This window comes from Aspergillus lucknowensis (assembly GCF_044049455.1).
Source record: "Aspergillus lucknowensis strain CBS 449.75 chromosome Unknown BJX67scaffold_30, whole genome shotgun sequence".
NCBI classification, from domain to species: Eukaryota; Fungi; Ascomycota; class Eurotiomycetes; order Eurotiales; family Aspergillaceae; genus Aspergillus; species Aspergillus lucknowensis.
The window spans coordinates 304,292-332,211 of record NW_027263574.1 but is presented as its reverse complement, the minus strand read 5'-3'; the positions used below and the strand labels follow the sequence as shown (position 1 = coordinate 332,211).

Genomic DNA, 27,920 nt, shown 5'->3' with positions numbered 1-27,920 from the left:
TTCCTAGAGTGCGTTGGGAGCCATTCGCATATCCTGTCGGTCCTTGCACTCTTGAGGAGCCAACCGAAACGTTGGCAGTTGCAAGTCATGGTTTGGACGCTACAAGGCGCCCAAAAATCACTTCAAGAAACAAGTCAAACGCACTTCTGTACTGGGAGAGTCGGCCGCCCTGTTTTCAGTCGGACAGTGCTTCGGACCGGCCCCGTACGGCCGGGTAGTCTGGAGCATTTGCTCCATTTCCACAATAAGAAAACCGAACTTTTGGGTCAGCCTTTTAGTTTGAGAAACGGATGATCCATCAATTCACGAGCTGTCTTCCTCTCCTCCGGGAGCCAGGTGAGCATTTGTCGCACAAACGATAAAAATGCCCGTCGATCCTTCTCTTCGAGGAATGGAATTGTGTCCTCTAGACTTCGGGAAGGGATCAAATCACTATGACAGAATTCGTCTTGAACATGGTTAGTATGCCAAATCTTGACATCCAAGGTATCTGTCAACCCACTTTCTGCGTTAAAAAAAGGGCCACCAAAGAGCTCTTGAGCATTATTGCAGAGTTTACCAGTGCCCATTGTGACAGGCTGTGGCCAGTTGTGCACCAACATGGCCTTTGACCTGTCAAGCAATTCCTTGGGAGGGGGTCCAAGTAACGCAATCATTTCAGCGAGGTGTGACCGTGCGCTGTAATCGTCGTTTGTATCATATACTTGCTGGAATAACTCCTTGCTTGCTAGGATATTCCACAACTTGTCGAGTAATAGTATTAGCATTGAGCCCAGGAAGTAAGTATTGACGAAAGAGAAGAGGGAGCTTTTTACAATGCTCATTAACCAGAAGAAAGCAGTTACAGGGTTCATACCAGGGCCCCAAAATTCCAGATATCCGCCTTAAAATCCCAACCACAGCCAAGAATTACCTCCGGAGCCCGATAATGGTCTGGCTGGATGGGGTAGACGCCAACCTGCTCTCGAGATAGTCCGTCTCGAGTAGATGGATTGTCAAGCCTTATTGCAAGCCCAAAATCAGCTATCTGGGGAAACATATTCTTGATTTCTCTCCAATAAGAGCACCGAAGTCATTATGACAGCGGTAGATTGTCCGACCACTCTCCCCATTAACCTTGTAATCCATCGGTTGTTGTCGCCCAATAAAGTCAGTAAGAATTTTCTCGTTTTCAAAGCTCATGAGGATATTGTCCAGCTTGAGATCTGATAAGCGATTAGGTCTTTATATTCCAGAGCACACGCAGAAGAATTGTGACAAGCACTTACCCGTGTGGACAACTTTACACTCTGAGTGAAGATAGTCAAGACCAACAAGGAGGAAGTAGATATAAGCCTTTGCAATAGGCAAGGGAAGCTTGCGATCAACAAAGCGCTTTTGCAAAATCCAGAGCGGCTCTCTCATCGGTTCATACACAAGGCATATATGCCTTCCTTTTGGACCAGTTATCTCGAAGTCATCCATACATGTCCGTAGAATCACGCGGCCATGTTGCTCTGGATTTTGCTGTGTGATGTAGCTTTCAATCTCCTTCTCATGCCAAGCATCGTCGGCATTATTACTATTGATTATTTTCAGGGCCAGTATTTTTTCAGACTGCCATTTAAATCTTAATTGTGAAGGTCAGTGTTGGTTTCTCGCTGGTCAGCATGATAAAGGCATTGGCGGTTCCCGATGGAGGAAAAGCACCTTGAAATGTCTCGGGCGAGCCACACGGTGGATTGCGATCCCCAACCAATTTTGACAAGTAGTTGATAACCCTTAGCCAGTACTTCCCCGGGCTTTGCTGGGTAGAAAGACGCTGCACTGTAGCCAGGACAAATCTCCTCATCAACCAGCGCCTGCTGGGGAATTAGAGGTCCTGCGTAACGCGGTAACTGCGAGGGTGACTTTTGAGCGAGTGAGAACACAGCGCGCCGCGAAGTCGAGGCCAACAGCCGAAGGAGTGACATTGGGCCATCGGAATGTTATTGAAACACCGTGGAGACGATCAAGTATCAAGACGGGAAACTTCCAAGGTTCCGATGAAAGCTTCCAAAGTCGTGCACACCAATAGCCGCCGGGCTGGAGGCGAGTGGAGGATGACTAAGTGCCAAGACCCCTTCAAACGCTCGGGAAATAATACTCTGAAGACAGCATAAAAATAGCATAAATCTTGACATCTGATAAGGTACTGGGCTAAGAAACGCTGAAGGTTTCCAGGCTTTTTTGGAAGCTGCAAACCACACGCAAACGTCAAAGCACCCAAAGGATCACGCCTTACCTCCATCCTCTAGCACAATTTTTGGCCACGTGGGCGCACTGTCTCGCCGAAGCCCTCCTCCGCTGGGTCCCAACCTCCAATGAGAATTTCCAATGACGATTTCCAATGAGGATTCACGATGGTCAGAAACTATCTGAAGCCACCGAACGACAGGATGGAGGTGTCTACGAGCGGTGATAGCGGCCTCGATAATTGATCGGCGGCCCAATCTCACGCAATACGGCCAAGGAGTGGCATCTTCACGAGTATGATCTGAGTCTTAAGGACGCTGTTTGACTTTGCACTCTTCGCTCGGACATGCGCAGCCTTTCTCTCAATACTGAGCACAATGTCTACCGTCCGAGACCGCAAGAGGTGGTACAACATCAAGTGGTTTGCGGACCAGGATACACAGGAGGAGCGAAAGCTCATCCTAAAACTGGATGCCTTGATCGTTCCCTACGCCTTTCTGGCCTACTGGGTCAAGTATGTCGACCAAGCAAACATCAGTATGCATGCCTTCCTTGGATCACCGCAGGTAACCCCAGCTAACGGCGGCTACAGACAATGCTTATGTTTCCGGTGTTCGCGAGGATCTGAATCTTCGTGGAAACGAGCTCGTTCAGTTGCAGACGATGTACACTGTGGGCGCAGTAGTGGGTCAGCTACCGTTTGCTTACCTTTTTACCAAATTCCCAATGTCATGGGTTATTCCTTTCATGGATATCATGTGGGGTGTCTTCACCCTGCTACAATATCGAGTGACCTCCTACGGTGAGCTGATGGCTTACCGGTTTCTTGTTGGATGGTTCGAGGTTTTTAAGCCCCCGTACCATTATAAGGCTTACATCTAACCCCCACAGGCGGCGTTCTTCCCCGGAATGCATTACATATTCGGTGAGTTCTATCCGTCTTCGACGGATTGCACGGGCTTATGTTCTTGCAGGAGCCTGGTACCGAGGGGATGAAATCGCCCGCCGCGGAGGTTGTTTCTACGTTGGACTCACCTTAGGTACCCTTACGGCGAGTTTGATCCAGGCCGGCACATCGGCGAGACTCGACGGGGTTCATGGATTAGCGGGCTGGAGATGGATGTACATCGTTTGTGCAGTCATCACCATTCCGATCGGTATCTTAGGATACTTTATTCTTCCCGGGACACCCGACAGGCCGAACAAGCTGGTCATCAACGACAGGGACATCGAGTTATCAAAGGCCCGTCTCCGACGAGCGGGCCACACATTCCACGGCAACTGGACGATTCGGTCCCTGTTTAACGTGCTGCAGAACTGGAATTTCTGGGCCCTGCTATTGCTGGACATTTTTTTCTGGAACGGCAGCATAAACACATCAACAGGCGGGTACCTGCTGTGGCTGAAGAGCCTAAACAGATTCCCGACGAGCCGTTTGAACGAACTCGGTGCCATCTCCCCAGCTCTTGGAATATTCTATACTCTCTTCATCTGCTTCGCATCTGATCTCGTCCTGGGACCAGCGTGGGCAATCACGGTTGCTCACGTATGGAATATCATCGGTCTAATCATCCTGATCGCATGGGACGTGCAAGAATCCGCGCTCTGGTTTGCTTTCATAACGACCTATTCCGCTGTGTCCATGTCCAGTGTTCTGTATGGCTGGGTGAACGAGCAGCTCCGCTATTCACCAATAGAGCGCTCGATAACACTCATCATCCTCAACACAGTTGCGCAGTCGACGACGGCCTGGACCCCGCTACTCGTCTTTAAAACAGTTGAAGGCCCGCGCTTCACGAAGGGATATTCTTTCGTCCTTGGGAATGCGATATGCCTAATCGTCTTGGCTCATGTCATCAAATACTTTATTGCGCGCCAGGAGTAAGTATACCATAGTCCATATTATTAACAGCAGTGTACTAAATCATCGTCAGTAAACTGGAAAAAGCAAGAACTATGACCAATGCAAGCGATTCAGACGAAGTGCGAGATCCGGAGTCGGGTGCAGGGGTGACATCTGTCGAACCAAATAAGAGTGGCTGACTTCGAAGGGGATGGCTTAACGCGCAATCGGCAGCTAAGATTAATCACTTTTGAACGACAACTGTGTAAAGATCTCGGCCGAGAAGGTTTCGTCATAAAAGGCCAAGATAGATTTTATGTCGTTCTTTTGGCAAGGCCAGGGTCACGCAATAAAGGCCTTGATGATGACATAGATCTCCAACTCCTGTCAGATTCCATATGAGACCACATCCTCCAAGACTTGACCATCTCCATCAATTCCACGGAAACGACAAATGGGAATCTGCCATCAAGGTCGTCTGGTTGCGATTTATGCGGGGTTGATGGCGAATTGATAAGATCTCTTAAGGTACTCCAACTGAATCGGCAGCATCGCTTGCGCGATGAGATGAAGCTATGACGAGACAGCGCGGGGACGAACAGAACAAGCTTGCATTGGTGGGCATGAAAAATAAGAAGATGCAAAAGAACCACTGAGTGCTCAACCGGTTTCCTCCTCATTTCACAGTCAAAATGGGTGATGCCAATGTTACAGGCAGCCAAAATGGCCAGCATGTTGGCAAGAAGAAGATTTTCTTGAACGCATTCGATATGTCGACGGTGGGACATCTGTCTCCTGGACAATGGAAGGTAAGCTGCGTGCGCCGATAAGGCAGCCAAAGAGAAGTGTCTGAGCTGACTGTTGATAGAATCCAAGCGACAAATCAGCCACGAAGCGAAAGCTAGATTACTGGATCAATCTCGCTAAGCTCCTCGAACGAGGCGGTATCAATGCCTTGTTCCTGGCTGATACCTATGGAGGATATGATACCTATGAAGGGAAACTGGACGAGTGCATCAGAAGAGCTGCCCAATGGCCCGTCACGGACCCGACAATCGTATGTGCCCTGTAACCTTGATGATTACGGCAAATAGTTGACAGGGTTCCAGCCGATATCCGCCATGGCCGCCGTGACCAAGAACTTAGCCTTTGCCGTCACAGCGTCGACGTCGTTTGAGCCGCCTTTCCTTTTAGCAAAGCGATTTTCGACTCTGGATCATCTCACGGACGGGCGGTTCGGATGGAACATCGTCACCTCTTGGAAGAAGGCTGCGTTCAAGGCCATCGGGCTTGACAACCCTATTGAGCATGATGAGCGATACCGACAAGCAGACGAATATCTCCGCGTGTTGTACAAGTACGCTCTATAGACTCATTAGCTTTTTGGTCCCGGTTAACATTTAGCAGGCTCTGGGAAGGATCGTGGGCAGACGACGCTGTATCCCCAGACCCTGAAAACGACTCGTACATTGATCCGGACAAAGTCCGTCAGATCAACCACAAGGGAAAGTACTTCTCCGTCAATTCGCGCCATATCGTCGACCCCTCGCCACAACGAACGCCATTCCTCTTCCAAGCAGGGACATCATCAGCGGGATCAAGCTTTGCAGCCTCCCACGCGGAGGGTATCTTTGTCTCCAGCCACTCGCCCAAAGTCCTAGCCCCCAAAATCGCTGCCATCCGCAAGCAGGCTGCAGAGCAAGGCCGTGACCCGCAGTCGATCAAATTCTTCGCTACATTCACACCGATCATCGGACGAACGGAGGAAGAGGCGAAGGCCAAGTACCAGGAGCTGAAGAAGGATGCCTCCATCATCGGAGGACTTGTGCTCTTCAGTGGATGGACAGGCATCGATATCTCGAGGCTTCCACTGGATCAGGACATCACAGCTGCGGACTCCCTCGAGGCAAACAAGGTGACCAGTCTCCTTGACAGCTTTACCACGACCAGCGACGACATTCCCCGATGGACACCTCGGATCGTCGCGGAGAAGGCTGCCATTGGTGGGCTCGGCCCTGTTGCAATCGGAACACCCGAGCAGGTCGCGGACGAGCTGGAGCGGTGGGTTCGAGAGGCGGACCTGGATGGGTTCAATCTCGCTTATGTCACTACGCCGGGAACCTTCGAGGATGTTGTGGACCTTCTGGTGCCGGAGCTTCGCCGAAGAGGCGTCTACGCTGAGGCAGCAGAAGAGGGACTCACAGCGCGCGAGAAGGTCTACGGGAAGGGTCAGGCGGGCCTGAGAGCGGACCATACAGGCAGCCAGTACAAGTACGACGTGTACAAGGAAGAAGCGCCGTATGAGGGTGACTGAGTCATTGTTCAGCCTTTGTTTCCCATGAAAAGCCAGCGCTCCAGCAATGACTATCATCGTAGTTGGGTTCGAACAGCCTTGTACATTTGCCTCATCCAGAGTAGTCCGTTCTTCCCTTGGTCCTTGTTCGACACACGCAGCGCAGAACAAGGTTTCCCAGTTCAGCCCATTCAGGTTAACAACGACCTTCAACGACCTGCTTGTCCATCCTTGATCTCCAGTCGCAGCTCCGCTTGACAAATACCCGGGCTCCTCTGCCTCATTTCAGACCCTCCCTTGTGACCAGCGGGAGGGTGTTAGGCTCTGTCCTCTCCTTTCCCCCTGACCCAATCTCTGAGTTCAGCCCACATGCGAAGAAATTCGCCAGCAGACTTTGATTCTAATTGAGCTCGTCTGGACCGCACTTGGGCTGAGATTTTTTTTCGCCGCTGTCTCCGCCCTCTCCTCTTCCACTCCCCACCAGTCCGAAGCCGGTGGCCTCCGCTGTCCACCTCAAAACACTCAACTTCCATTTTTACCCGAAAAGGCACAGTGATTTCTTCAGCACAGAAAAAAAGGAAACTCCATCCCGCACAGGGAAATTCAACATGACTCGCGGATCGGAGATTTAACCCATGCAACCCCAAGTGTGAGATAAGCCACGCGAATCTCACCCGTGCGAAAGAGCCAACGGAAGCAGCGGAAGTGTTTCCCGCAAGCATCTCAGGTTGTAGTCTCTGGAGAATCAACATACCCACCAATTAGCCCGAGAAAACTCAGGAATTTCACGGACCCAGAAAGGCTTGACCCTGCAGTTCGTCTGGTGGAGGTTGAAATGAGGATGGGCGAGATCAGCGGCCGTTCCAACCCCCAAACCAGTTTGTCTTTCAGTAGTCCGATCTCCCTCACACCGAGTTTCGAGCGTCATTGGGGGCCCGACCTGATTTTTATCATGATACTTCTTTCTACTGGGAATTCACGGTGGCGCTGTGGGCTGCGCGGCTTCTCGACGCTGAGGTGGGATTGAACGAGTCCTCTCACACCTGCACCAATTCCTTGTATGCTTTCGCTGCCTCCCTCCCAGAGGGTCCGACTCCATCTCACGAAATGATCTGTAGCCAAGCCTTCCATCGCACCGGAAAATTCATCGACGATCCCCAAACGTGGAGTCCAAGGCGCTAGAGCTCGAGCAGCTCGGCGAATAAATTGCTGGAAATCCGAACTGGATCTCCTGGGTGAACACCGGATCGTTGGTCTGAACTATTCATGTTAGACCAAACTCTCCGCTGATGGTCAGAGTTTGATTCGATTCTTCGACAAGTGCCGAACTGCTGCGCACCAATGGTATGCTCGGAATCAAACATAGAGCTCTGACTCCAACCCTCTCCATCCATGTGGTTCAGCCGCCAGCGATGCACCTGAGATGAGGATGCAGATCTCAATACAGATCATGATGCAGGGTCACTGTTGTTGACAGAATCCCTCACCCTGGATTTCAGTTGACGGCTTGGGAAATCGGCGTTTGCCTTTCTTTTACAGAGTGTATCTTTCGACATGGTCGATGGTCACTGATCAGTTCCGAGAGCACGCTTCCAGAGGCATCGGCCCGTTTTGGACGCATAATAATTCTTCCCGAGAGAAGAAGGGAAACAAATTCGAACCGGTCTTCATTTCGATATGAAGTATCCACAGCTGGAACCATCCCTGGGTCCTGTTTAGATTGCACTTCGCCGCGTTGATCCATTCAAACTCGGCATGCTGGTTCGGCCGGCAGCCAGCCCTGAGCCCAAGGCGCTGCTTCAGGAGAGATGCACGAAAATCATGATGGGTGAGGAAGCGATCCCGAAGGGACTCTGCTGCATATAAAAGGCAGTACCACCCGTACCGACCCCTCCGAGCCAGTCAGTCATTCTTTCATCCCCCCGGTCCAACTTCAGTCATTCACTTACCACATTCCTTCCCACTCACTTACTCGCGTCAACATGAAGGCTGCTTTCATCACCGCCATTGCGGCCCTCGCCGCATCTGTGGTTGCTGCTCCCACCAAGATCGCTCCGGGTCTCGACTCCGTCACCCAGGCTCTGGGGCTGGATTTGTCTTCCGCTCCCACTGAGGTCACCTCGGATGCTAGCAGTGGAAAGGTCGTTCAGGATCTCGGCCCAAAGGTTAACGACGTCCTCGAAGTCACCGGCTCTAACGCCGAGCGTCTTTTGATCCAAGTCAGCCCAGAGGTCGCTGGGCTCCTATCCACCCTGGGACTTCCCGCTCTCGGCGCCCCCGTCGGTACTATCGTTGCCAGTGCCAGCTCTGTTGGCGAGCTTGTCAAGGACCTTGGCCCTCACACTGAGAACCTCCTGACCGTCGTTGGCGAAGGCGGCAAGTACCTCCTCCTCCAGCTCTCCCCTGGCCTTGCCGGTCTCGTATCTGGCCTCGGCCTTCCTGGCGTTGGTGTACCTGTTGGCTCCGTTGTTGCCACTCTCGGCAACAACTTGAAGCGCGATAAGATCGTTCAGGACCTGGCTCCCCATGTCCGAGACATCCTTGAAATCACCGGCCCCAATGCTGAACGCCTCCTCCTCCAACTCAGCCCTGAAGTTGCCGCCCTTGTCTCGGGCCTCGGCCTTCCCAACGTTGGCGTCCCTGCAGGCACCGTCGTTGCTTCCGCCAGCTCCGTCGGTGATCTTCCCAAGGACGCCGGCAAGCCCCTCGATGACCTCATTACAGTCGTTGGTAAGGATGGTTCCGCGCTTCTGATTAAGCTCTCTAGCCCTGTTGCTGCCCTCCTCTCCGGTCTGGGTCTCGCAGGCGTCGGCACGTCCGTTGGTTCGATTGTTGCGACCCTCGGCAACAATGTTTAAGAAGCAGTGAGTCTTCCGAGTAGTCCAGCCTGTTCATCCTCGATAGATCGTTTAGCTGATGGCTTCGTTCCTACCGTAGCATCCCAATACCCCTTCTATCAGCAAATATTCTTTTCCAGGCTTGAGGATATAACGCGGCGGATTGACGATGTACTTATACTATTCCTGTGATGCAATGAGCCCACGGATGGCTGTTATTGTGGATATATTTTGGAATTTAGCCCGGGTAAAGCTTTAATAAAATTAACGAACGGTCGCCCTATTTACCACTGCGTCGAGTCAGTTTCCCAAGAAAATTGATCCAAGCTTGATGCAGCTACTGTTGAGACCAAGACGCGTACGTCTTGGAGCCTCACCCATTCCACAAGCGTTAATTAGAGTGATTCCTCAACGCCACAATACAGGCCAGGGTAAGAGCGTCCAATCCCCTCGCAGCGCGGACAATTATTGTCACACCAACCCCAGTCAATGACCAGGATTATATTTCCTTGAGAAATCGTTGAGACGGAAAGGAGGCTGGGGCGCGGCGATAAGAGGAATACTGTGATGTCACCTGCAAGAAAGGAGGGACAGACATCCCCCGCATCACCTCGACATCAGGAACAGAGCTCTCAGCTCATTCTTCTCCCCCATACGGTTCATATTTTTTTTTTCTTCTTATCGCTTCAATAATAACCAATTCAGTTATCAAGTTGCTTTGAAGTGTGCTTCTTCGCCTGAAGTTGTCTGAACCGAGATCGGCGAGCTCGAGACAGCTTGTCGCTGCTCAGGAACCCCGATGGCTTCCACCAGCGTCGCCTCAGCTCCCTCCGACGGAACTGGTAAGTTGAATGAGGCCAATTACGTGCTTGGTAATTTGCTGAATATATGTAGGCATCATCGACCTCGATCCGTGGCTGGAGCCTTTCCGGAATGCCATCCAGCGGAGATTCAAATATGTCGAGAGCTGGATCAAGACCGTTGATGAGACAGAGGGAGGATTAGATAAATTCAGCAAGGTGACTGCCGATTTGCTCTTCAGATTAGGAGATTCGCACCTGTATTGAAGTTCAGCGTTCATTCTGCTAACCGGGATATTCCAAGCACAATAGGGCTACGAGAAATACGGATTCAACGTCTCTGAGAACGGCGACACCACGTACAGAGAATGGGCTCCGAACGCCGTAGAGGCTGCGCTGGTTGGGGACTTCAGTACGTCCGGTCTGGAGGGTTTATTCACCAGTTAGCGCAATACTAAGATTGGCAGACAATTGGGATATCACGGCCCACATCATGTCCAAGAATGACTTTGGTACCTGGGAGATCACTCTTCCAGCGAATGATGGTATCCCAATAATTCCGCATGATAGCAAAGTGAAGGTATATATTTTTGATCTGCCATAGCATCAATCTATTTCTTCGCGCCGTATCTTACCTCTTCGCAGATCACTATGGTTACACGCAGCGGCGAACGAATATATCGGATTCCAGCGTGGATAAAACGCGTTGTGCAGGATTTGGACGTCTCTCCCATATATGAGTCTGTGTTCTGGAACCCTCCAAAAGCGGACCAATACCAATTCCAGCATACTCGCCCCCGAAAACCTAAAAGTCTCCGTATCTATGAGGCTCATGTGGGCATTTCGTCTCCGGATACCAGGGTCGCGACGTACAAGGAGTTCACTGCTAATATGCTCCCCCGGATCAAGTACTTGGGATATAACGCTATTCAGCTCATGGCTATTATGGAGCATGCGTATTATGCCAGCTTCGGCTACCAAGTCAATAACTTCTTCGCAGCCAGCAGCCGCTACGGGAACCCTGAGGATTTGAAGGAACTCGTTGACACAGCGCATAGCATGGGCTTGGTAGTACTTCTTGACGTGGTGCACAGCCACGCGTCAAAGAATGTTGACGACGGGTTAAACATGTTCGACGGTAGTGACCACCTCTACTTCCACTCTGGAGCTAAGGGTCAGCATGACCTATGGGACAGTCGACTATTCAATTACGGGAACCATGAAGTTTTACGATTTCTTCTCAGCAATCTCCGCTTCTGGATGGAGGAATATGGTTTTGACGGTTTCCGGTTCGACGGAGTCACCAGCATGCTCTATACCCATCATGGTATTGGGACGTACGTAAACTTGATTCCTAACACATTCAGGATCATCCTAACCGAATACACAGCGGTTTCTCTGGTGGATACCACGAATACTTCGGTCCGGCAGTTGACGACGACGGCGTTATGTACTTGGCTTTGGCGAACGAGATGCTTCACCGTCTCTATCCTGACTGCATAACGGTAGCAGAAGACGTCTCGGGAATGCCAGCACTATGTTTGCCGCACAGTATCGGCGGTGTCGGATTCGACTACCGTCTTGCTATGGCTATTCCAGATATGTACATTAAGCTACTCAAGGAGAAATCGGATGATGAATGGGACATCGGAAACCTCGCCTTCACCCTGACAAACAGACGTCACGGCGAGAAGACCATTGCGTACGCAGAAAGCCACGACCAAGCGTAAGTCATTGCCAGATCCCCTACCCCAAGATATTCGAAGGGCGCATGTTAATGTCATCTGCAGCCTTGTCGGCGATAAATCTCTCATGATGTGGCTCTGCGACAAAGAAATGTACACGCACATGTCCGTCCTCACCGAATTCACTCCAATCATCGAACGCGGCATGGCTCTCCACAAGATGATCCGCCTCGTCACCCACGCCCTCGGCGGCGAAGGTTACCTCAACTTCGAAGGCAACGAATTCGGCCACCCGGAATGGCTCGATTTCCCGCGCGCCGGCAACAATAACTCCTTCTGGTATGCCCGCCGCCAGCTCAACCTCACAGAAGACAAACTTCTCCGCTACAAATTCCTCAACGAATTCGACCGCGCCATGCAAACAACCGAAGATAAATATGGCTGGCTCCACGCACCCCAGGCATACATCAGCCTCAAGCACGAAGGCGACAAGGTTCTTGTCTTTGAGCGTGCCGGTCTCCTCTGGATCTTCAACTTCCATCCTACCAACAGCTTCGCAGATTATCGAGTTGGTATTGAGACAGCTGGCACGTACCGGATTGTTCTCGATACTGACGATAAAGAGTTCGGTGGCCTGGGACGTAATCTGAAGGAGACGAGGTTCTTCACGAGTGACATGGAATGGAATGGGAGGAAGAATTTCCTCCAGGTTTATCTCCCCACCAGGACGGCACTGGTAAGTACCTCTTACCTATCCTTATTAATTCCTGCTCTACCTCCCCAAGGACGCAGTGCTAACTTGCGTTTGTCGTCATAGGTTCTTGCATTAGAAGAATCGTGATCGTACAATTGCACAGGAAGCCACTGACTGATATGTCTCCGATTCACCATCGTTTCACTAACTTACATACTACGGCAGTCAAGACAGCCAAGTGTACTGAGCCATCTACGTCATAGTTATTGTCTCCCCCTGCAGAACATGTTCTTAACATAATTCGAAACCATTGCCTGTTTGTTCAGAATCTTACAATTTCTTTCATACCCTTGAGGTAACGGTTAGCATAGATTACAGACGGGGAAGACATATTCTAGGAAGGAGCCCACACTGTGCGCTCTGAGAGAGTTTTATATGAGGGAGGCATGAAGTCTTTTACAAGACACGAAGATAGAGAGCAAAGTCTGAATCTAAACCAAGTTTTCCAATCCAACAAAAGAAAATGAGTACATATTGTTGTTCCCTGCCCGAGGGTATAAGGCTGGGTTGTGGTCATTTAGGTTTACTTACATGAGCACAGTATATTGTCACACAAGCCCTGGACGCTTCTCATCCAGGACTTCAAAAAAATGCTGAGGACCGTGGTTGTTGTGTAAGTGCTCTTTCCCTTTGAAATGTATAGGAGATGGGCCTGGCTTTTCAACTTCCTTCTTCTCAATTCGAATACTGTACATCGACGGAAAATGGAAAACTGAGAAAAGGAAGTCCATATCTAACAAAAAGGAAAAGGGCGCTTCGAAACAATATTACATCTAGGCCTTGTTGGAGAGTTCGGCCAAGATCTTCTCACCCTTGGCACGAGCGGAGGCAAAGTCACCAACCATGTAGAAGGCAGCTAAAAAGAGGAAGTTAGCATCGCTAAATCATTGTGAGACAAGTAGAGCAACACACCCTCAGGAAGATCGTCACCCTCGCCGTTCATGATAGCCTTGAAGCTGTTGATGGTGTCCTTGAGGTCAACCAGCTTACCCTCGATACCAGTGAAAACCTGAGCGACAGTGAAAGGCTGACTGAGGAAACGCTCGAGCTTACGAGCGCGCTCGACAGTAAGCTTGTCAGCCTCAGAAAGTTCGTCCATACCCAGAATGGCAATGATATCCTGGAGAGACTTGTACTCCTGAAGCATCTGCTGGACGCGAGTAGCGGTGTTGTAGTGCTCCTCACCGACGATACGAGGATCGAGCATACGAGACTTGGAGTCCAGAGGATCGACAGCAGGGTAGATACCCAACTCAGAGATACCACGGGACAGGACAGTGGTGGCGTCCAAATGAGCGAAGGTGGTGGCGGGGGCAGGGTCAGTCAGATCGTCAGCGGGCACGTAGACGGCCTGGACGGAGGTAATGGACCCCTTAGTGGTGGTCGTAATACGTTCCTGCATACCACCCATGTCAACGGCAAGAGTGGGCTGGTAACCGACAGCGGAGGGGATACGACCAAGAAGGGCAGACACCTCCGAACCAGCCTGGGTGAAACGGAAAATGTTGTCAATGAAGAGCAGCACATCCTGACCCTCCTCGTCACGGAAGTACTCGGCAATGGTCAGACCAGTAAGGGCGACACGGGCACGGGCACCTGGGGGCTCGTTCATCTGACCGAACACAAGAGACACCTTGGATTCACCATCGAGTTTGATGACACCAGTTTCCTGCATTTCGTGGTACAGATCGTTACCCTCACGAGTACGCTCACCGACACCAGTGAAGACGGAGTAACCACCGTGAGCCTTGGCGATGTTGTTCTTAACGAGAAAAAGTTGGTTAGATAGTGTCAATTAGCTCTTGGTCCGGTATTGAAACTTACAATCAACTCCTGAATGAACACAGTCTTTCCGACACCGGCACCACCGAAGAGACCAATCTTACCACCACGGGCGTAGGGAGCAAGGAGATCGACGACCTTAATACCAGTTACGAGAATCTCAGCGCTGGTGGACTGCTCGGTGAAAACAGGAGCCTCAGCGTGGATAGGGGCGTACTTGGTAGCCTTGATGGGGCCACGCTCGTCAATGGGGTCACCGGTGACATTGACGATACGGCCAAGAGTGCCAGGGCCGACGGGAATGGTGATGGGGGCACCGGTGTCACGGGCGGCAGCACCACGGGTGAGACCCTCGGTACCTAAAGCAGAATATCAACATCTTGTTCGGCGCGATGGGAGGGAGAAAGGGCGGAGAAAAGAGCGCGTATCGTTCACACTCATAACCCAATACAGCAGCAACTTACCATCCATAGCAATAGTACGGACAACATTCTCACCCAAGTGTTGCTGTTACCGGTCAGTCATGCGAACTTGATGTCATCGGTCGGGTCTGGGTGCCGTATACATACAGAAACCTCGAGGACCAGCTTCTGGCCGTTGTTGTCGGTCTCAATGGCGTTGAGAATGGCGGGAAGCTTCTCTCCCTCGAACTTCACTGTAATCCCAAGTCAGATATCGTGTTTAGGCGCATGTAGCGGGTGGTTGTTGATGGATGTTGCGATGGAATGGATGGTAGGAAAAGATTTTCGCGCTGCCGCCAACGGGGAGGATTTGGCGAGTGTCGAGGTACTCACCGTCGACAACGGCACCAATGACCTGGTGAATCTTGCCAACGGAGCCGGCTTCGGTACTGGCGAACCTAGCGAGGGAAGGCAGGCCATTGAGCTTGGAAGACTGGAGGGCGCGGCGTCCGACGAGGGAGGGTCGAGCAAAGGCAGCCCTCCCGAAGGTCCGGGCCAGACCGCTGTTAACGAGGGAAAATAAGGGTCAGCGCGCGAATCAAAAAAAATACTAAATAAAAAATTAATTTTAGTAGGACAAACCTCTTGAACATGGTTATGGTGTTGAAGAGCGAAAAGGGTATAGGATGAGGTCAAAGAGAGGAAAGGATGAGAGAGGAAGAGAGGAGGAAAGGGAAGAGTTGAGGTGAGGTTGGAACTTGGGACACGAATGTGGCCGGCTTAGCCTGCCTGGGGCCTTTCCCGAACGGGTCCCGTGATGTTCCGTACCGAGCTGCAAAAAAGAAAACAAGGCAGGATAGCAATGGCAGGAGCCTGAATTTTCCATAGTTGAAGCTATTATTGAGATTTCAAGTACAGACAAAATGAACTCTCTCCCATCGTGAACAATGCTAGCTGCTGGATTGGCTTTGTCGACGGAGCTTGCCCGTCCGGTTGTTACGGGAACTCAGAATGAGGAGGTTCAAGGTCTTGGCACCCGGGTGCTCCAGCCCGGTGAACAAGAATAAATACGTGGTGAGTGGCCCCAGAAGCCTTGAGCTGCGGTAATTCATAAGTAGTATCGCATATAAACGCGCAGATACAAGTAGAATCGTATCCTTCTTGTCATGATGTTGGGGTCTACTTTCGAGCACCCCTCATCTCACCCCTTCCGGCGAAGAACGGAAGTACCAAAAATTTTCACAGTTCGTTTTTCTCCGATATGAAGCAGCCCTGTCATTGTCAGTCTCCCAGGCCACCAGCGTTAGTGACAGACATAGTTCTCGAAACCCAAACATATGCATATCAATCGCGCCATGAGCGACTGCACAGGAAAATTTAAGCCATATCCTCTACAAGAAGCTCAACTCGCAGATACACCGAACCTTCCCGCTCAATCGACAAGGAAGTAAAGTCCGAATCTATACCCAAGTAGTGTGCGCAACATTGTTATTGAGACCCAGTTAGACAAGCCTAGAAAGTATGGCAACAAAATGTTCTATGGCTACAAAGGAGATACATTGATTATGGCACAGTACGAGATACACAGGTTTTTCGGTTGGTGTTGACAAAACAAGTGGGACACAGATAATGGCTGTGTCCACCAGCAGGGGGCGCGAGACCGGCACTGCCAGAGAGTATTGGGCGATAGACGCTCGGCTCCATAGCGACTTATCCAGTATGTCCAGTCGCTGTACCCGACTCTCCCAAGTTCCGTACATCAATTTATGACTTCTCAGCAGGCGGGCTCTGGACGAAGCCCTGGCCCTCGTAACCCTCACTGCTAATACCGTAGATAGGGTTGATCTTCTCCCGCTGTTGTGGGAACGAAAATCGTCAGCGTTTGGTCAATTGGCCACGAAAGGGAGAAGCACGCGAAAATTATTAATCAACGTCAAGTAGTCCATGGTAACGTACCAGAGCGTATTCATTGGAAGCCTCCTGCCATTCCTTGCTCATCGTCTTGGGCTGCGGCTTAGCGAACAGGTGGATGGCATAGAAGACGGCGATAGACACAAGTGTAAGCTGTGTGACCTTGATAAAGATCTTAAAGCCTTCTCCCTTAGGAGGGGTCGCACGGGGCCCGTGAGGACCGAAAGCAATCCAGTAGGCTATCTCATTGAAAGTATCGCGGTCAGCAAAACTCTGAAACAGTCTCTATAACAGGCATTGCGCGGAAAATGTTTTACATACCGGCCTTCTTCTCCTGCACAGTCATCTGGTGCCAGTCGACCTTCATGCGGTCCCTCAGTTGCATCCATAGGTCGGCCTGCTCCTGAGGGGGCATGGTCTCCCATCGCTTCTCGATACCGGCGAGTGTAGGATTGGCAATAGCGTGCTCGGAGGAAGCGCGGGTCTGCTGGGGGGTGATAGACTTCTTCTGGGCCTGAGGGCGGGCATTGGCACAAGCCATGGGGCCCGGAATAGTGCGGTAGGAGCGAATGGCAGGCATCGGCATGGCCGAGCCACGAGCAGCAGCTCTGGCGACGGAGCGGGAGAGCATCGTGTGCGAGGGGCCGAAGGGCAACTAAAAATGAATTGATGATGGAAAACCGCTCTCCTGGGGGTGAGAGAGTCAATTCCTCAGGACCGAGAATGATTGGTGAGGGGGAACGAACCGAAACTTGATCGAAACTCGCGATGGCAGAGACAGGCGACGTGCGAGTGTGGAAGTTCGAGTTCAGATGGCGAGCTAGTCGGCTTTGCGGCCGCTGTGATTGGCCCGCTGCCACCACGTCCATCCCCCTTCCTGTCCGTTCCGAACGTCACCCTTCCCACCAGCGGACTCTCAACTCTATTCCACTGACTCTCGTACCTTCTAATCCTTCGATTCTAATACTAGTACTCATTGTAGCTTCAATACAGGGCTCTATACATGGCGAGTTACAAGAATCGCACTTCCACCCTCCCTCTCCCAGCACCCGACCTACCAACGTGGCTCCTCATCTTCGAGTCACCGATCAAGGAAAATGCCCTCGCGATTCTTTGGTGATATTGTGAGTCCTACTCTACACCGAGCTGCGGAAGTCATCCTCACCGCAGACAGCAGTTTCTTGTACAGGCGAACGCTAACGAAGAAGGGAAAGAAGAAAATGACGAGATACATCCTCCCGGAAAGCTCGCCCACGAGGGAGTTGCCATGGTCGCGAAAAATAGATACGGTCACTATTGCGGCAGTCAAGTCGTAACGATCTGAGATTGAACTATATGCGTGCAGAAAGGTCATCGGCACCCCGCAAAGGCGAAAGCCTAACCAGGGTGGTTAAGCGTAGGAACCCGCGCCCACAAAGTCGTTTAGCCCGGACCCAGCCGAGGCCATTTGTTTATTTAACTTTACCGCCGCTGGCCTCAGCGAGGACAGCCTTCCACTCAATCTCGGACTTGTCGTCGGCGTGGATGGAGTTATGGACATTGAGGGCGTTCTTCAGAACCTCCCGAGTGCTGGCGTAGATCATTGACCACTGTTTTTCTCCATGTCAGCAGACTGCTCCGTGGTCAGGACGGTGTAAGGCAGACATACGAGAGTTGGGGTATTACTAGGCACCCAAGAGATGAAGACGATCTTGCTCCTGCATTTGAACGGGTGGTAAGTAAGGCTTCCTCCATTTTTGTTGGGCGACCACGAATCTCCATACCTCGAACCCTCACCAGCACCCAGCTCATACTCAACATCGTAGACAGCGTAGCGGGGAGCAGGGTTACCCTTCGCGTCCTTTGCGTTCTCAAGCTTGGAGCGGAAAACCTCATAATCCTGCTCTTCCGAGACCTCATCGACCACAACCTCCTTCTTGTTGTCGGCGATCTTGAAGATAATGAACTTGGGCTTGGCTCCCTTCGTACCGCCCGTCATGCGGAACTTATTGAATTCGGTGATGCATGCATCCTGAACGGTGACACTAACAATTGCGCCCAGTCAGTATCGTATACGAGACGCCGAATGAGGATTATCTCGGATGCGAACGATGCCACAGGGGGGACACAAATCAACATACCCAGATGCGAGCTATATGACAATAAACCGTTAGATTACGACAAACCTCAGAGACCGCAAGTGGGAAGAGAAATACATACAGACATTGTTTCCTTCAAAGGCGGAGGTTTTGTTAGGCACGCTGTAACCTGCAGGCAAACGACGTCAGCGGAAGTTGCTCGCCTCTTGGTCCGGTGAGATCTAGATGGGGAGGAATGCGAATAGAACGCTTCGGCAAGGTTCACCCACCAAAGACGACAGAGGGGGAAACTAGGTACAAGAAGACAAGCGGCCTTGATGACTTGCTCGTGGGATCTGGGGATTTTAAAGGTGAGAAGGGGAGTGAGAGAGGAGAGGGTGGTGGGAACCTAGATGGAGATAGAGGGGCATTTCCGAGTTTAGGTGTGCTTGCGTCTGTGGTGGGGGGAGCCCCTTAGCCGCACGTGATTTCGCTGTCGTAAGACCCAAGCAAAGCCACAATGTCCCCGCCTGATCTTTTCTCTCAAAGAGAATGTTGACTCGATGAAATCGTGCGGCCTGTAGTCTTCATCGTTTCTTGTCGAGGCTGCCTAGCAAATTACTGAGGGTGTTCGATTTCAGGGCACGCCAGACTGGCCAAATTGTAAAAATTCTTTGATTGCAGGTCACAAACGTAAGTATGCGTACATACATCAATATGTACTTAAAAGTCCATTATAATGCCGGTGGACAAGATCAAAGCGGAATATTTCCACTGCACATCTGCGAATAGAAGCTCTTACTCTCCGGATCAGTACGCTTTGGAAACACCCGAGTGCTTGAGATGAAGTGTGGTATCTGGTACTGTCGTAAGAGCAAGAGAAACTCAAAGCAAGAAGAGCATGTCTAGCAACGGAGAGCATTTTGGCCGCTGTAAGAAAGGGGTATATAAAGTAAAGCGCTAAGGGAAGAAACACGTCTCTGACGTATCCGGGATCTCGATGGACTGTGAAAGCCGAACCAGGGAAGTATAAACGCGCAAGAAAGGTAGGCTGAATGTAATTGTAGACACTCGCTAAGGAGCACCCGCCGGCTATACTTCTCTGGAAAACGTATCGCGAACATCTCCCACAGGCACCGCCGCCTGATAGGGAAGAAGGAAGTCGTGTGCGCCATGCGATCAAGAAAGGGGTAATCGACCCTGCCCCGAAAGTAAGCAAGAGGGGAAATTGCTGCGCGAATCATCGACAAGAACAAGAGGCGTTATCGTGAAGGCGTGGACCGGCATAGAAGATACATGCTCTAATCAAGGAAAAGATGCACATTTATCTGCTGGTTTTCAGGGACTCTCGTCACCTTGTCCACCCTCAATGATCTTGCTCCAGTGTTGAGGAAGACAAACGCAAACCAAGGGGAAGGCTTTGATCTCGCCACTCGGAGCCGGAGAAGTCCTCTGTGAACCACTAGAGACACCACTATCGCGCTGTTCGCGATGCCTGGCATCATATTCTTCGGCAGTCTCGGGGACACGAACGCCCGTTGCCCAACCATCATCCCAGATACCAATCACCTTAAGCATTTCTCCACGTTCAAGTCCAAACTCATCGCCTGCCCGCGGTTGGTATGCCCACAGGACCGCAACTTTGTCACCAGGATGAATGTTATCCTGTGAATAGTAATCCTGGAAAGAGGATAGCTGCTCTGACTGCCCACTCGTCAAGCCTTCTGGAGACGAGTATTGGCCGATAGTACCTGATCGAGGGGACGTATCACTCCCTGCACCTGCCAAGGCCGAGCCACTCGAAAGGGAACCCTGGCGCTTGCCAGTGGTGGGCGGAATTTTCTTGGACATCGCCCCAGGGCTTGCGAATCCCTCAGAGTCAGAAGTATCGCTGTATTTGGCACCACCAAACAAATTTGTAGAATTGCGAGAGCGCTCAGGAGAAGAACTCGGTATCTCTCGTAAGGCGGACATTCTAGCGACACGTCCAGGAGCACCAGCAAAATTTGGTTGGGTTCCTGGCTGTTGCAAAGGTGAACCTTTCCTTTGCGGATTTGGTTTGTTCAAGGAGCTGTCATCTCCCGCTTCGCGTCTTCGTCGGCAATAGTAAATGAGGCCAAATGCTATCAAAGCAGCTAGAAGAGCAAAGCCAGCAACGGAGCCGATAACAATGCCAGCTATTTGCCCACCCGATAAGCCATCTTCTGAACCATCTCCCGCTGCGGGGTCAGACGTTGATGTAAAAATAGGGACAAACGAGGTTGATGGAGTTGGAATATCGACACCCTGGCATCGACTCGAGGCATTTGCATTCACACAGCAAGAGTCCGTCGAATTGGGGGAGCTCGAAGCGCAGTATCCGCAGAGCCCAATGAGATTAGATCGATAGCCACACTCGTTCGGCTCATTGTCCGCCGCCGAGATACATGTTGCGGTGAGAGCGCCCTCTGGTCCGGTACACACCGAGAAATCTGATCGGATTTGGTTCAGATAATCGCTCCGTCTTTGGGGGCAAAGTTCGTCGTTGACCACGATCTCTTCCTCACTAGAAGCCATCAACGCCTATTGCACGCCGTCAGAAGATTATATAAGAGGAGAGCAAACGGGCTACGCACGCAATCTTCAGCGCAGAGAGGCCGCAGTTGTTCGTCCGACAGGTCGCAGTCACCCCCAGAACTCTGGATCAATCCATTGCAGATGGTACTCGTAGTATAGCGAGCATAATATTCACTAGTGTTAGAGAGGTCGACCCCCTGACAACCCAAGAATACGTCGTATCTAGAAACGGATGAAGAGATGAGTGTGTTTCCTCACGAAGGAGTCGGTGTATACTCACTTTCTCTCAACATACGACCCCAGGACGTATCTGCTAAGTTCCCGGTCGAAATCCGCCAGATTCGAAACATTTTGCAGAAAAGGGCTACAGCAATTAGCGAATGCAAGTCTGATATTTTGGCGTGAGATAGACGCACAAATCAGTGAAGAGATTAGGGTTGGTGGAAATTGAAGAAATATTGAAGGCAGGACATTGCGTGGAGCCTGACAGCGAGATGCAGGTGCCGGACATGGCGTTCGTATGTTCCTCGCGAACCAGATGTTTGCTGCTTGGATATTCAGGGCGGGTGGAATCAATCGCAAATCGGTAGTCAGTCTAGAGGGCGAATCGAAAGCACCGCCCTGTCATGTTGTGCCGCTCTTCTCGTGTCTATATCAATCCCATTTGCCTTGCAGGCTCGCGGTGACAGAGTCGAAAGTCCAGCAATGAATGCGTCGAGGCGGTAAAGGAGCGGCAGAGAGCTGAGTCTCGGAAAAGAAGATAAGGGGTGAGAAGAGAGGAAAGGAAGAAGAGAAACGGCCACAAAAGTGGTGATGAAGTGAAGTGAACAATGCAAACGAGTGACCAGGTTCCGCACAGAACAATTGCAGGAGGAGAACCAAGCAGCGAGAGGCAAAGGGGAGAGGGACGAGGGCAGGGAGAGGGAAACACACGATGGCTGATCGGGGGGACGACTAGGCCCAGGAAGAAGTAGTTGCAATAATGAAAGAGGAATCGGCCCAGCTCTGCACAAACCGAGCCTCGCCTCGCAGGCGTGATTTCCCTGATGGGGCTTGCCTGTGCAGACAAAGAATCCAGGAACCTGGGGTCGAGTTCCCAGATATTCGGTACTTGAGAAGCTCAAAGCAAGGTACAGCACCGTTTCGCGACGAAACAAATTGAAGAAACCGAGAATCGCAGAGCTGAGTGCTCAACCGCAGCAAGGTTGGCCCGAAAACTTCAAAAGGGGGGAGCTCGGTTGGAGGTTTTGCCAATTAAACCAGCCTCCACTTTGCGAGGAGCCAAGCTGTTCAGGCAGTCCAACACCAGAAAAAGAGTTACACAACGCCTCTGTAAGGTTCGACTGAGACGAAGTGAAGCGTTATTATTCCGGCAGTTTGCCAGGGGTTAATAATTTGGTTGATCTCACAGTTGATGCAGCCCTGCTCCGCTGCGATCTCCCAAAACACTTCGATGCGACTGAGCGAGGAGGGAGGTGGGACAACAGTGGAAGCCACGGCTGACAAAGATACGACAGATTGTGATCTGTTTTTGAGGCCCTTGGTCCAGGCGTTGATCAATTGACGTGGCAGATCACCGACAAGGCTTTTGACACATCGCAGCAAAGCGTCCTCGTGAGAGGCCGGGAACGTGGGATAGAGATCACCGACTCCGGAGGACAGCAGGGATGTCGGTCTGTTTACGGGAGCTTCGATCTGTGGAACCCTCCCAGAAGCCGCAAGTGTTGTTCCCCGGAAAGGTTCCCTTGGTTGTCTGCCCTGGCAAGGGCCACCGCAAGGCCCCAATCCATTTTCCTCTTGGAAGTTGAGTTTTGTTGACTTTCGAGCGCTCAAGGCCGTCGTTTCAGATTCTGCAGGATGGCTCTGTGTCAGCCCTGAGGGCGCCGTTCCTGGCCTCGGTCTCTGCTTCGATTGGGCCGATCTTAATTTTGGGTCTGAAGTCCAAAGAACCTCATGTTCTGTTGGAAATATGAATGGCAGCGTCCACATCGAGTAATGATGCTTAATCAGATTCTTTATTTTCAAAACAGCGATGATGACACAAATAATAGCTGAATAAAGCTAGGTTCCTGCACAACGAGGATTTCACTCTTGAGATTAGCCGTCAACCACGAGAATATATATCCTGCGGGTGCTTGTCTACGGGTGGATGACGACGATTCGCCAGCCTTCGATCATTTGAAAGAGGTAATGGACATTAGAACACTTGAGGTCTTGTTGTTCTTGTAACCCTCTTTTCACTAAATATGAATCTTGGCCTTGTTATGACCTGCATGATCGACTTTGACCACGACTATACGCGTCACAGCCGCACAGCCCAGACGAATCCGCCAGCTTGCCTTAGCAATAAGAATAATCCGACTGCGTAGTAATTGTAATGTGAGGGGTTGAAATGCCGCCATCTCCGATAACTCTGAAGCCACATCGCTTCGTCGCAGACCCAGCAGGTCGAGGATTGAGTGCTCTATGCACGCCCTCCTTTTGTTCGATACTCTTGACTCCAGAGTACACTCAGGTACCCTTAAAAAGAGGCGGACCCAGCGGTCTGGGTGTATTGATACTCCCCTTCGAGGTGGCCCAAGACACACGACCGCCATATGCGCAGCGATGGACAGAAGATTTCCAGGGGTTAAGTTATTGACCCCCTCCACGGCTGTCGTCTACCGTGTGACCACATTTGTGACCTTAAATTTCATCGCACGCCACAGCAAGAGAGAAGAACATTATCCATCGGAGGAGTAACTGAGACTGCCATTCTTATTCCTTACTTGTAGAACAAGGGCACAGATTGTGCTTCTCCTGAAGAGCGCTCAACTAAAAGGGGCGAAACTAAACTCAAAAGACCAGACGAGGTCGGGAAGGTTGCCTCATTCGGCGTGGGACTTGGCAAGACCCACTTCTAGTTTCCCCCCGCTAACCAGATCCGGCATATCGGAAACCTAATCACATCAAGGCCGGAATCGTCGTCAGAGTCCACAACAGAACCAAGGGCCACTTTCAAGTCCCCTTTCAGCAACCCATCAAGCATGTTAGCTCAGGGGAAGAGTTTTTTTTGGGTTTGTATTTCTTGTAGATAGGGTTGAATGGTTGTTTTCTGTTTTGTTAATACCGTAGATATTCTTTCTATTTAGGGGTGAGCACGGCCCCGGAGCACCGGTGTTTTTAACCTAAATAAGACTAGCATGGTGTTCTCGCCGAGATGCGTGGCGCGTCAACGTAGTTCCCTTTCAATGTCCACTATAATAACCAGTCCAGCATGTTAGCTCAGGGGGAGAGCGGTAAGTCCATCACGTGACATCCATAATAAGAAATCATCTGCTAACTTGGCTGCAGCCGGGCTCATAACCCGGAGGTACGTCAACACAAAGACAGTCCGAAATCGCACCGTTCTAACAGCACCAGGTCCCTGGATCGAAACCAGGACATGCTATGTCTACTTTTTTGTCCTTTCTCCCTTGCCTTTGTCTGATCTGATCTTCATTTTCATGTTCTCCTTGTTTTGATACCAATATTCGACGCAGCCTGGCATCCCTCATGCACTATAGTAATCATCTTGTCTCCAGTTTTCCTGTCGCACCCGCTTTTTCTCCCACATGAGCTTCAAGTGGGCTTTCATCCGTCTTGCTTTTGTGTTGGTGACTGATGCGTCACACAATCGGCCGGTGAGCCCTAATTTTGGCGCTAACCCGGGGGTTCCATTCCCACCAACCATCCTCAACAAATCACGTGAGTAAACGTCATCTGACTCGAGGCTGTACCAGCAGGCATCCGCCAAGGGCCTGCGTCATGATCACAGGTGGGAAGTCTCATCAACCCTCTGCTGGAGCACACCTCCCTCAGGAGATTCAGGATCCTGCGCGATATTTCTCTTCCATAACTGCTATCCCATCGCAACGATGTGCGGCTCGGACATCTTCCTTGCCATCCTCGCCGTCTTCTTTCCGCCCGTTTCGGGTAAGTCACTCATCTCCCTGGCCTCCTGTTTTCGTATCTTTCACTGACCCTCTGCTTCTAGTGTGGGTTAAAGTAGGTGTTTGCACGGCCGATTCTATCATAAATATCGCTCTCTGCTGCCTCGGCTATGTCCCTGGCCTCCTTCATGCCTGGTACATCATCCTCAAATATCCGGAGCCGGACTACGACGACCCATCGTACGAGCCAGTGCGGAGAGGAGATGTTGAGGGCGGGCACGTAACATACTACTATGTCTCGCACCAGCCCGCTCCGAACCAACCTCCAAGAGGATATGGCACTTTACCCCCCCAGCAAGCCTCGCACTCCCTCTCACAGCCTCGGCAACCGACGCCTAAGTCTCACCCTGAACAAGGTGCAGGTGGTAGCAGCAGCCAGGGACATGACGACTCCCGTCCGCCTCCCACGTACGCCGAGGCTGTAAAGGGAGACCACAAACTACAGGATCATGATTAAGAGAAGGGGCAGTCTGTATACTCTCTCACCCGCTCCTAGACATTCCCACCGTCCATATTGTTTCTCGCCCTCGAACCTATGACCCTTCAACGAATTATTATTGATGAGCGTTGTGATGTATCATGAGCTGTTTATGCGACTGCTATTTGTATTGTGTCCCTCGAATCCTCCTTGTTCTGTAATCACTTTGAGCCTCCGACGGTTTTCTTTGTATGACCAGCACCCCAGGTATATCTTGCGATTCTGTATGAGTGCGCCCCCCCGTTACATCTATACGAACGACGGGACTATTATATTTTAATATGTATATTTATATAGATCTATAAATCTGAATTCGTTGAGGAGAAAGGCAAGGCGTCCAATTGAATTGGGTGCGGCCCGAGACCCTCACATGTTCTGCACCCGAAGACTCCCGCGACGTTCTCCACCAACTTTGGAACCTACCCGTTCACTGTCAAACAACATACCGGACGGTCTCCGTGACCTCTCGCAGCCAGCATGCAGTCGATGCCCTTGCTACTTAGACAATCTTTACGTTCGAGCCTTAATATACCCAGGACATCCCGCCCGCTACGGTCGCCCGTTTCTTCAATTCGAACCCCCGGAGCTCCTCGCTCCTCCAGATTTGGACCGCGAAATTTCTCAGTCTGCCTACGATGCCAATTCCGATCGCAGCCGGCCTTCTTCTTAGACGAGGCGAAAAAGTCGACAGATGAAAAGCTCGATGCTAAAGCGAGAGGTGGAGAAAGCCCTTTACCTACACCGGAGGGTGCCTGGAATGCAGAGACAGATGCGGGGGTCCACGAACTTCAGCAAGCGGCGGACATTGTACACCCGCAAGAAGCGAAGGAGAAGGAGAAGTCTGGCGCCGGCCAAACAGACACCGGTGGACTTCCGTCTTACATAGAGAACCGACGGTCGCAGCTTTCGAAGCAATTCACGACAATGATGGATAATTTACAGTCGAATGTGTTCGTGGCAGGCCAGCGATTGAATGACCTGACTGGATACTCGTCAATTGAGGCTCTCAAACGGAGTATATACGAACAAGGTTCGCCATAATACTCCTGCTCGTTCCCGACCTCCTACTAACAACGCTCGTGCTAGAGGAACGACTCCGGGCCGCCCGCATTCGCGTCCGATCAGCGAAAGATGCCTACGCGGCCGCCATCAACCGTCGCTCGACTTCGCAACGTGAAGTGAACGAATTGCTACAGCGCAAGCATGCCTGGTCACCAACAGACCTCGAACGATTTACCCATCTATATCGCAATGATCACGCAAACGAGGTTTCCGAGAACGAAACACAAGAGGCCCTATCGGCGGCTGAACGCGAGGCGGAAGAGGCTGCTGCCCAGCTGACGAAAAATATATTATCCCGTTATCACGAGGAGCAAGTCTGGTCGGACAAGATTCGCCGAATGAGTACTTGGGGAACCTGGGGTCTGATGGGAGTAAATGTTCTCCTCTTCCTGATTTTCCAAATAGCCGTTGAGCCATGGCGCCGGAAGAGACTTGTTAAGGGGTTTGAGGAGAAAGTCCTGGAAGCTATTGAGAAGGAGAAGACCCTTGCCCAGACCCAACCACTGTCCCCCGTCCATGAACTCGCTACCAGCTCGGGAGCCTCTGCTTCTGTTCCCGACGCTACGTCTACGGACGGTATCACATCGGGAGGAACACCCAGGGCGACTGTCAACTCAGAGGCCCCAGCGGCTGCCACCAAAGAACACGCCACCAAAACTACGGCGAACGATGCTTTGGAATCTTACAAACCCCCTCCACTACACTTTCCGCCTTCTCCAACAACAGTCGAATCGTGGCACCAGTATATACATGATCTTTTCAGCGAGCGCTCCGTCGTAATTACCCAGCGTGATCTTTCTGCAGTCGCTGTCACCAGTGCCGCAGCCGGTGCCGCAGTGATGGGGTTAGTCATTGCCTTGATTCGTCCACGGTAAGCCGAATCTAGGCACATATGATATCTGTATTATTATCTTTGGACTTTAGATTTTTTTACTTCCTTTTCTAGAGATATATCAATAGATCTACAATGTACTTCATCAGTACATGGCTCACTTCAGGCTCGGGATACCTAACTGTGCTCTGGGCATGCCGGGGCGGTCTCTAGACGCCGGGAACACTGAGACTTGTCCACCAGATGAACACATGGTTAGTGATAAGGACGGGGCTAAGCTACGGAAATTGGCACCAGCTGCCTCAGGCTCGCACATACGCGATTCCTTAGTATCAGTCGTATATTAGTACACACTACCACGCTTATCGTTATAATGCCCGATGCTAGTTCTCAGTTCCCCAGTACGCCAGGAGCTAATAGTGGATGGGAAATACATTTCTGTCT

General features: G+C 51.2%; 13 protein-coding genes across 13 annotated transcripts; 6 read left to right on the top strand and 7 right to left on the bottom strand.

Moving 5' to 3' along the window:
- Positions 1-266: 266 nt before the first annotated feature.
- On the bottom strand, positions 267-1,952 carry BJX67DRAFT_373089 (putative serine/threonine-protein kinase; the record flags this gene model as incomplete). Its single annotated transcript, XM_071031340.1, has 6 exons — positions 267-448; positions 503-743; positions 857-1,023; positions 1,068-1,205; positions 1,269-1,609; positions 1,690-1,952. The coding sequence occupies 6 exons, from the start codon at positions 1,950-1,952 to the stop codon at positions 267-269; spliced, it is 1,332 nt and encodes a 443-aa protein (XP_070884699.1).
- A 639-nt stretch (positions 1,953-2,591) lies between these two features.
- Positions 2,592-4,257, top strand: BJX67DRAFT_382677 (putative MFS transporter Seo1; the record flags this gene model as incomplete). Its single annotated transcript, XM_071033285.1, has 5 exons — positions 2,592-2,751; positions 2,807-3,057; positions 3,106-3,139; positions 3,189-4,095; positions 4,149-4,257. The coding sequence occupies 5 exons, from the start codon at positions 2,592-2,594 to the stop codon at positions 4,255-4,257; spliced, it is 1,461 nt and encodes a 486-aa protein (XP_070884698.1).
- A 492-nt stretch (positions 4,258-4,749) lies between these two features.
- Positions 4,750-6,548, top strand: BJX67DRAFT_389268 (xenobiotic compound monooxygenase, DszA family; the record flags this gene model as incomplete). The annotated part of the gene is made up of 4 exons (XM_071034482.1): positions 4,750-4,866; positions 4,926-5,114; positions 5,167-5,414; positions 5,465-6,548. 4 exons carry the CDS (start codon positions 4,750-4,752, stop codon positions 6,369-6,371), a joined length of 1,461 nt encoding a protein of 486 aa, XP_070884697.1. The 3' UTR covers positions 6,372-6,548.
- A 1,199-nt stretch (positions 6,549-7,747) lies between these two features.
- BJX67DRAFT_173497 (uncharacterized protein) lies at positions 7,748-9,400 on the top strand. Its single transcript, XM_071025112.1, has 2 exons — positions 7,748-9,214; positions 9,288-9,400. The coding sequence occupies exon 1, from the start codon at positions 8,333-8,335 to the stop codon at positions 9,206-9,208; it is 876 nt and encodes a 291-aa protein (XP_070884696.1). The 5' UTR covers positions 7,748-8,332; the 3' UTR covers positions 9,209-9,214; positions 9,288-9,400.
- Positions 9,401-9,768: 368 nt separating this feature from the next.
- On the top strand, positions 9,769-12,775 carry BJX67DRAFT_174109 (1,4-alpha-glucan branching enzyme GLC3). The gene is made up of 8 exons (XM_071025113.1): positions 9,769-10,029; positions 10,082-10,206; positions 10,300-10,399; positions 10,455-10,567; positions 10,633-11,324; positions 11,378-11,713; positions 11,778-12,408; positions 12,490-12,775. The coding sequence occupies exons 1-8, from the start codon at positions 9,987-9,989 to the stop codon at positions 12,511-12,513; spliced, it is 2,064 nt and encodes a 687-aa protein (XP_070884695.1). The 5' UTR covers positions 9,769-9,986; the 3' UTR covers positions 12,514-12,775.
- Positions 12,703-15,410, bottom strand: BJX67DRAFT_173180 (F1F0 ATP synthase subunit beta). The gene is made up of 7 exons (XM_071025110.1): positions 15,252-15,410; positions 15,003-15,172; positions 14,778-14,863; positions 14,673-14,715; positions 14,251-14,567; positions 13,339-14,188; positions 12,703-13,282 (listed from the first exon to the last, which is right to left on the bottom strand). Exons 1-7 carry the CDS (start codon positions 15,260-15,262, stop codon positions 13,200-13,202), a joined length of 1,560 nt encoding a protein of 519 aa, XP_070884694.1. The 5' UTR covers positions 15,263-15,410; the 3' UTR covers positions 12,703-13,199.
- Positions 15,411-16,078: 668 nt separating this feature from the next.
- Positions 16,079-17,305, bottom strand: BJX67DRAFT_357930 (cytochrome c oxidase subunit IV family protein). The gene is made up of 4 exons (XM_071029539.1): positions 17,267-17,305; positions 16,842-17,208; positions 16,566-16,759; positions 16,079-16,463 (listed from the first exon to the last, which is right to left on the bottom strand). Exons 2-4 carry the CDS (start codon positions 17,149-17,151, stop codon positions 16,374-16,376), a joined length of 594 nt encoding a protein of 197 aa, XP_070884693.1. The 5' UTR covers positions 17,152-17,208; positions 17,267-17,305; the 3' UTR covers positions 16,079-16,373.
- On the bottom strand, positions 17,306-18,305 carry BJX67DRAFT_357928 (uncharacterized protein). Its single transcript, XM_071029538.1, has 2 exons — positions 18,169-18,305; positions 17,306-18,109 (listed from the first exon to the last, which is right to left on the bottom strand). The coding sequence occupies exon 2, from the start codon at positions 17,872-17,874 to the stop codon at positions 17,602-17,604; it is 273 nt and encodes a 90-aa protein (XP_070884692.1). The 5' UTR covers positions 17,875-18,109; positions 18,169-18,305; the 3' UTR covers positions 17,306-17,601.
- On the bottom strand, positions 17,306-19,006 carry BJX67DRAFT_357927 (actin-binding ADF family protein). Its single transcript, XM_071029537.1, has 6 exons — positions 18,868-19,006; positions 18,720-18,767; positions 18,641-18,651; positions 18,284-18,544; positions 18,169-18,217; positions 17,306-18,109 (listed from the first exon to the last, which is right to left on the bottom strand). Exons 2-6 carry the CDS (start codon positions 18,723-18,725, stop codon positions 17,972-17,974), a joined length of 465 nt encoding a protein of 154 aa, XP_070884691.1. The 5' UTR covers positions 18,726-18,767; positions 18,868-19,006; the 3' UTR covers positions 17,306-17,971.
- A 701-nt stretch (positions 19,007-19,707) lies between these two features.
- BJX67DRAFT_173157 (SH3 domain protein) lies at positions 19,708-21,879 on the bottom strand. Its single transcript, XM_071025109.1, has 4 exons — positions 21,550-21,879; positions 21,414-21,497; positions 21,193-21,355; positions 19,708-21,139 (listed from the first exon to the last, which is right to left on the bottom strand). The coding sequence occupies exons 1-4, from the start codon at positions 21,642-21,644 to the stop codon at positions 19,916-19,918; spliced, it is 1,566 nt and encodes a 521-aa protein (XP_070884690.1). The 5' UTR covers positions 21,645-21,879; the 3' UTR covers positions 19,708-19,915.
- A 115-nt stretch (positions 21,880-21,994) lies between these two features.
- On the bottom strand, positions 21,995-23,248 carry BJX67DRAFT_174139 (uncharacterized protein). Its single transcript, XM_071025114.1, has one exon. It carries the CDS (start codon positions 23,120-23,122, stop codon positions 22,451-22,453), a length of 672 nt encoding a protein of 223 aa, XP_070884689.1. The 5' UTR covers positions 23,123-23,248; the 3' UTR covers positions 21,995-22,450.
- Positions 23,249-24,931: 1,683 nt separating this feature from the next.
- On the top strand, positions 24,932-26,004 carry BJX67DRAFT_357908 (putative stress response RCI peptide; the record flags this gene model as incomplete). The annotated part of the gene is made up of 2 exons (XM_071029536.1): positions 24,932-25,087; positions 25,149-26,004. Coding segments are annotated over exons 1-2 (467 nt in total), but the record flags the coding sequence as incomplete, so codon positions are not given.
- A 1-nt stretch (position 26,005) lies between these two features.
- Positions 26,006-27,900, top strand: she9 (putative mitochondrion biogenesis protein (She9)). Its single transcript, XM_071029535.1, has 2 exons — positions 26,006-26,612; positions 26,669-27,900. Exons 1-2 carry the CDS (start codon positions 26,060-26,062, stop codon positions 27,517-27,519), a joined length of 1,404 nt encoding a protein of 467 aa, XP_070884687.1. The 5' UTR covers positions 26,006-26,059; the 3' UTR covers positions 27,520-27,900.
- Positions 27,901-27,920: the final 20 nt, after the last annotated feature.